At 50.4% G+C, this 7,090-nt stretch overlaps 1 protein-coding gene across 2 annotated transcripts in view; it reads right to left on the reverse strand.

Annotated features, from left to right (window-relative positions):
- LOC111158285 (sine oculis binding protein homolog) overlaps nucleotides 1–5,094 on the reverse strand; it is a 161,357-nt gene extending 156,263 nt beyond the window's left edge. For both annotated transcript variants that reach the window (XM_022520220.1, XM_022520221.1), the window contains exon 1: nucleotides 4,997–5,094. In XM_022520220.1, the coding sequence (XP_022375928.1) occupies nucleotides 4,997–5,092 (96 nt within the window). In that variant the 5' untranslated portion in view covers nucleotides 5,093–5,094. The remainder of the gene's footprint in view (nucleotides 1–4,996) is intronic.
- Between the last annotated feature and the right edge of the window lie 1,996 nt (nucleotides 5,095–7,090).

Here is a 7,090-nt window from a genome sequence, read left to right on the forward strand (position 1 = left end):
CCTTTTCGAGGCCCTGTTTTTTACTTTCCTTTAAAAACTCTGTTACCTCTTGGTTTCTATGAGTCTGTCTTTCACACAAGCAGAGTAGGGCTTGGCTTCTCAGAGCAGTGCTTGGCAAGCACAGAGGCAGGAAACGCAGAAGGGAATGAGTCTGTCAGACTCATTTTCTTCTAGTTCAAATGTTTATTTCAGATTCGGGAGGAAGTGGAGTGGTTCCTTTCCATTTCCTGGTCTCTGGAACCTGCAAGTTGTATAAGGCTTCGAGAATCTTGCTCTATCACACTCACAGGTTCACAGACATAGAGAGAGACTCTTTTCAGAAAGCCCTGGTTTGAACAGAGCAGAATTCATAGCTCTCCGAGCCCTCCCACAACTCTCTTAATGGGTTTTGACTGGAGCCTTGAGCAGGACAACGGAGAGCAACGTGGAGGACAAAGCTGGTGGGAGCATCCCCTTTCAGCTTCCAAGGAGTAGGGACCATGTCCCAGCTAACATGAGTCCCCAGCCCCGCCACGTGACACACCTGGGGCCACTGCTCAGCAGCGAGGTCTGACGTGAGTTGTGAATGTCACGGTGAGATCTGTCCTGAGCCCACTTTCTAAGTTCCTGAGACTGGCTGTGTCTGACATCAAGATGGAGTGTCAGCAGCAAAACTTAAAATATACCTGTTTTAGTAATGAGCTGATTTCAACCTTGAACATGCTGACTTTTCCACACTGTGATTTCTCTTTTTTTTTTTTTTAAATGGAAACCTATTTATTTCACTGCACTCACCAGCTTGATTCTGCAACTTGCTTTATTGTCTATGCAGTTGACACAGGTCATTTTTAATGCCAAATGGAGACCATCAGAAACCAAATTAGCAAATCTTGTGGTGAGTTTACTACTAAACTCTAACAGATGTGACTGTCTCTTAACTGTAGGCATCAGGACTGTAGCATAATTTTAGGTACAAATTACTTACTGGGAATATTTATAGACAAAAAAAAAATGCTTCAGTAAAGGAGACCCGAAGGCATTTAACTCAGATTATCCTGTAGTTTAACAATTGATAGAGAAATAACATTGTAAATGTATTAATTATGGTTTAAGAAAGTTTCCAGGGCAGAGAGCTTGATCTAATCACATTGGTTTTGTCAGAGCACTTTAAAAGATAAAAATCTGACTCATTACCTCTACTCATAATGTAGTTTTTTTGAGTTGCATTACTGTTCGGTAGCCACTAATCACGTTCCCTAAGATCTATGTATGCAAAAATACATACCCTTAAGTACAACTGTATTTACACTTAACACATGTATTTACATTTACACATTCAAAAGTACAAACTCATTTTTATGTTCTATCTACCATGCTCTAGGGGAACTCCTAAAATGAATTAGTCCTTCTATATGTTGGGATTCCCTCCTAGGATCCATTAATTATGACACATATGAGCTAACAGTATATTGAAGACTATTATGTCTTCACTAGATACAATCACAATACTCACTTTGGAAACCAAAAATAGTCAAAATGTGAATTGCATCACCATCTAATTTTTTTAAATCGTCTTTACTGGTCTCTAACTAAATAAGGCACACTTATCGTAAGTACAGTAAAGTAACAAGTCCCTTTAATCAAGAAAAACCAGGATAAAGTGAGGAAGAAGAAAAGGAAAGATAAGGAAACATTGTAAAGGTCATAATGAGACAAGCATTTCTACTTGAAGATATTTTCACTACACTACAAGCAAGCTATGCCAAGTCATGTACTCTTCACACACAAAATTATATTGTATCAAATTCAAATTTGTTACAACTGCCATGCACATTAAACCAGTGATAACGAAAATGTAACCGAATATCTGATCTAGTCAAACAGCGACCAACATTAGCTCCCAGCCACATGAAGACAATCTCCAATGCCATTACTGGTGTCAGCTAAACCTCAGCCAGTTTGTCCTCTCCAGCCATTTTTAAATAAATATGTAACTATCTCAATTAGGAGGTTTTGAAAAAGCCTCATGATGAGGTGATTTTGTTGCTCATTCTCAGCGCCCTGCATTTGCTGTACTTAAAATAGACACTTGTACCAATGTCCTTTCTATTACCCGAAGGGGGGGAAAATCACATACACACCAGTCCTTTCTCTTTCAGCTCTCAGAGAAGCAACTTGATCCACCCAGTGTTGAAACCCGAGTAGGTCACTGTACACCATGATAAAATTCCCTAATCCCTGAGCCAAATCTCCCTAAGGGGGGCCTCCTCCTGACCCTCCACTTCCCAGGCTGACTTTTCCATTCGCTCTCTCCTCTGTCCCCCTTTCATTTCCCCTACCTTCAAGCCTTGATATGTGATCCTCGGTGGGGGCTCAGGTTTCCGTTTTTACAGCTTAGGCCATGCTAGCTGTATACATTCCTTTCTTTCTGCCGGGCAGTGATTACTTACCAGGGTTTAGTTTACACTGGTCCAGATGAAAGCCGTTCAGATGAAGGCAAACACAGCCAGGCAGCTCCAGCAGCACCGATATGAAGCTGCACAAGGCCACATTGTGTTCTCGGTGACATTTTGTTGCACATATTTTTATACAGGGCAACCAACTTGTTATGTTACTCTACACTGTGGGTTTGGGGACAAGGAGGGGTAATAGTAAGATGACGCTGAAGGGGGGGGTTTATTGATGCGGTTGGTAATATTAAAAGCAGAAAAATATTAATGAGTTCAAACTAACCCTTTCACGGTTTGACTTTGAGAAAATACTTTTCAAATGAAGACTTTGGGGGCTCTTCTCTTAGAGGAATACCTACAAAACAATTCCACTAGAAATGGGAATTCATGCCTATTGGCATGGTGTGCACTGACATGACTGACGATTTCTGCCGGGCTCTCTCACACATGGGTCCAAACCAGACAGAAAATGCCAATCCTACAGGCAACTGAATTATTTGCTGCGTAAAACTTCTTACTTAATGCTGCTCTGCGCAGAAACGATGAGGACAACTTCAAATAGTAGATGGTGATTTGGAAGAAAAATAACATTTTTTAAAAAGAGGAAATTCTGTACACGGAGGTTAATACCATACTTAGTCCTGCAGCATTGGCTAAAAATTGTGTAATTTTTCCCCTTCACACAATGTTGTTTTTGTTTCTTCCTCACCAGTTCAGACAAACATCTGTTATACTGTAGAAGGACAACTATCTCCCAAACCACGGAGTGCGCCCGCAGCCAAAGTCAACAACGAGAGCCCCAAGCATTGAGCACAGTCAGCCTTTATATCCAGCCGGGATAACATTTCACATGTTTTGATTAAAATTAGCTAATTTGTAATTCTAGAACCTATGAAACTTAAAAGCTGCCATCCATATAGATCACATTAGGCAGTGTTTTAAAGGGCCAGTGCACACTGATTTCCTAGTGGCTTCACTTCTCTCCTCTTCCCTCATCCCACATTTAAAATGAAATGGAAAAGTAATCTGGAAATGCAGGACAGGAGGGAAGGGTAAGTGAGAAAGAATGGTTTTTGTAGACTGTTTGAATTCCACCCCCATTGTAAGACAACTCCTACTGGTCTCTCTTTTTAAAAACTATCATTGAATTCAATGGTGGTTTCCATCAGAAGGAATGGCACTGATTTCCAAGGCAAATCTTCCTAAACTCTCTTTGGACCGATTGAGGCTGCCCCTCATGGTTTCAGACACAAAGTTCCTCACCCAGAAATAAAAAGTCAAATCTCCAAATTGAAATTGCTAAACATATGCACCTACGTATTCATACAGCAATTCTTATCCATGTGCCCTTTTCTAAACGGGCTTCTCAGAAGGCACTCTTCACAGAATATGTTCTAATCAAGAAAGCGTCAAAACGCGATAAATTTTATTTAGTCGCATGCCATTTTCATCCAGTCTGTCTTTTAAACACAAACTTCGCCAACCTGACAAAGTCCGTTGGCAGTGTTTAGAATTCTATGCAGAAGACGGTGAACATCAGGACGGCTACGGAATGTCCCCCTGAAAACTGCTACTTGCTTGTAATTCACAAAAAGAAAAATATATATATTTTTTGAAATCCAGAGAGACTCGTGAAATCAACACAGAATAAAACCCTCGCCGGGCAAAAGCTTCAACTTCATGGAAAATAATGGGGAGGCGGTCCGGAGCTGAGCGGTGCTCTTGTGCAATCGCTCCAACGCGAACAGCTGGAGCGCCAGGCGGCTGCGCTCACCACCTCTGGAGCACCGCTGGCCTGGCTGGGAGCCCGGCCTCGCCGACAGGACTCCCGGCTGGCCTTTCCGAACAATGGGCAGGCGCTCTGGAAGGCCGCCCCTCAAACAGTTATCTTTCAGCCGGGCTAGCCCGGGTCTGCTAAACTGGGAAGCGGAGCACGCAAAGGGGAGCGGGAGGCGGAGGCAGCCGAGTGAGAGGAGCGTCTGGGGCGGGCGAGGCGAGCCGGCCGTCAACACGGTACCCAGACCCATGCCGCCGGGGCCGCACTTGCCGGGGCACTGACAGACTCTTTACACCACCGCAGCTGGCTAGTTGGGGGAAAACGGGATCGAGGAGCGGGGAGATGAACTGAAGGGCAGGGAGCAATCGAGCGCTCCCGGGGTTCCTCGGCCCGGAAGCTCCTTAACTTTGGAGCGATCCGAGAAATGGTTCCCGAAGAAAAGGGGGAAAACTACACCGCCGACTAGGAAAGCCTCTTCACCATGTCCACCCGCCACTTGGGCCCCCGGTCCCCTCCCACTGAAACGCGCCTGTGCCAACCTGGGGTTTATAAGGTTAAATAGTATGTGGTTTCCCGGCCGCCCCCCACCCATCAAATCGGAGGCAGGCAGCCTCGGGGATGCAGCCCGCGAGTTGGCCTCGGTTTTGCACCTGGAGGAGGAGCTGAGGCTTTCTGGGCATCCTACAGAAACTGACAAGCGCTCCCCGTACCCCCCAAATCCATACAACGGCCAAAAGGGAACGAGCGGAAGAAAGAGCTCAGTCTCTCCAGCCCCGAAGTCCAAAAATACCTTCATTTCCTCATTGATCTCCCTTTTCACTGGGTGAGCCGGTTTCCTGCTCCTTTTATTTTCCGGAGGTCTCCCTTCTTTCTCCATTTCTGCCATGTTTTTGTGTCTGGTTTCTGTGGAGATGAAATGGCTGCTGCCGCCGCCGGCGGTGGTGGTGGTGGTGGTGGTGGTGTTGGTGGTGGTGGTGGAGGTGGTGCTGATGGTGGCAATGCTGGCGGAGGTAGCGGCGCTGGCGGGGCTGGGGCTGGGGCTGGGGCTGGGAGGGGGGAGGGCAGGCGGGCGCCGGAGAAGCGGGGTCTCTTCTAGCGGCGGAGAACGTCAGTGGCTGTCAGAGGGAAAGGTAGCTCGAGGAGTCTCGGGGATGCCGCCGCCGCCGCCGCTCCTGCTCCCGCTGCCGCCGCCGCCGCCAGCGCCGCCGCCGCCGCCGCTGCCCCTGCCGCCGCCGCTGCCTCTGCCGCTCCCGCCGCCGCCGCCGCCGCCGGGCTGCATCCTCGGTGCCCCGTGGAGTCGTCAGCCATCTTCCGTCTCTCTGTCCCTCTGCATGGGCGAGCGGAACGAGGGCCGGGCGCGGAGAGAGCTGCTCTGGGCGTGCGTGCGTGGATGTGTGTGTGCGCCCGGGAGAGCGCGCCAGCCCCGGCGCCCAGCGCCTCCCGCGAGCCGAGCCGGGGGAGGGCCGGGGGCCGGCGCGGGGAGGAGGGGGCGGGAGGGAGCGGGAAAGGTGGGGGGGCTAGGACGGCCCCCGGCTCCCGAGCGGGCGTGGCTTCCACCGTCACTGAATACGCGGATGCTGCGCGGCTTCGGGGGCTGCTCGCGGCCGCTTGCTCATCCGCGGCGGGCACCGGCGGGACGCTGCGCCCCTTGCGGCTGCCACCTCGGCGAGACGGGCCCTGGGGCCGCTCCGACCCCAGCTGTTCTTAGCTCGGTGATGTGGGCTCGCGTGGGTCTGAAGTTAGCTTTTGAGCCCGTCCTAAAAGCTGCTAAAGAAGGAAAAGAAAAATGAATGGGGGTGAAGGGAGGAAGGTGGGCGGTGGGAGGGCACGGGGACCCGAGGTCGAGTTGTAAAAGGGCCGCTTTGCTTTCCCTCGGGGAAGGCAGACCGCGCTAGCCGCCTGCGGATCCGAGCGCCAGGGTCTCGGGGGGAAGGAGAACACTGCCCGGACCTCCCCGCGCAGTTGCCAGGACAGTGTCCTCTCCGGGGGCCCCCTCAGGGCGCGCGGAGGCAGGAGGCCCCCTGGAGAAGTCCTTGTGCCGGCTCCGCGTGTTCCCAACGCGGCGCGGGCTACGACTGCGCTGGCAAGACCGCTTTTGCCTCTCAATGAACCACTTAGAAGTAGGACATCTCGGCCCTTAACCCCCCTGTTCTTTCTTCTTTCTTTTCCCTACAAGTTCGCTCGCTCGCTCGCTCTCTCTCTCTCTCTCTCTCACACACACACACACACACACACACACACACACACACGTGTCTCACTACAAAGTAACAGCTTTACCCTGTGACCCCGCGCGCACCCTTGTCCCAGTGCCCTGGGTTTAACCTCCAAAGCATTGGGTGCTGCTGGGAGCGCAGGGTCCCGCGTAGGGTTCCGTGGTCCGGGTGCTGGTTGCCCTCGCCCCGCCCGACGGGACCCTCCCTACACCGCCCGGCGACACTTCACCGCGACTTCCCTGCGCCCGGCTGCTCTCCCGCAGCCGTGATCGCTCTCCCTGAGCTCTCGCGCCTCCGCTTTGGCCCTCTCGGTCCTCGCTTGGGGCCAATCAAGCTCGGATTGCATTTGTCGCTCTCTGGGTTGAGGCATCGGTGTGAGCTTGATGAGGCTTCCGTGAGATACGCAGCCCAGACCGCTCCTACGCGCTGCAGGGGGCACATTGACGTTCCCCTCTTGGCTTTCCCGCGCCGCCACACTTCGTAATTACCTGACACAATGCGATATGGGGGTGTCCATTGTTCCACTGCTTGTTATTATGGAGTGTTCATTATAACAGTGGTGGAACTTAAAATTACACAATTTTTTAAGTACTTAAAGATTGAATGAATCGGTTTGGGGAATATGAGTCAGCTTTCCATTAAAATCTGTTTGGCCTGTCAAACGAGGCTCA

Source organism: Enhydra lutris, unplaced genomic scaffold (genome assembly GCF_002288905.1).
Source record: "Enhydra lutris kenyoni isolate GAN:26980312 unplaced genomic scaffold, ASM228890v2 scaffoldscaffold58, whole genome shotgun sequence".
NCBI classification, from domain to species: domain Eukaryota; kingdom Metazoa; phylum Chordata; class Mammalia; order Carnivora; family Mustelidae; genus Enhydra; species Enhydra lutris.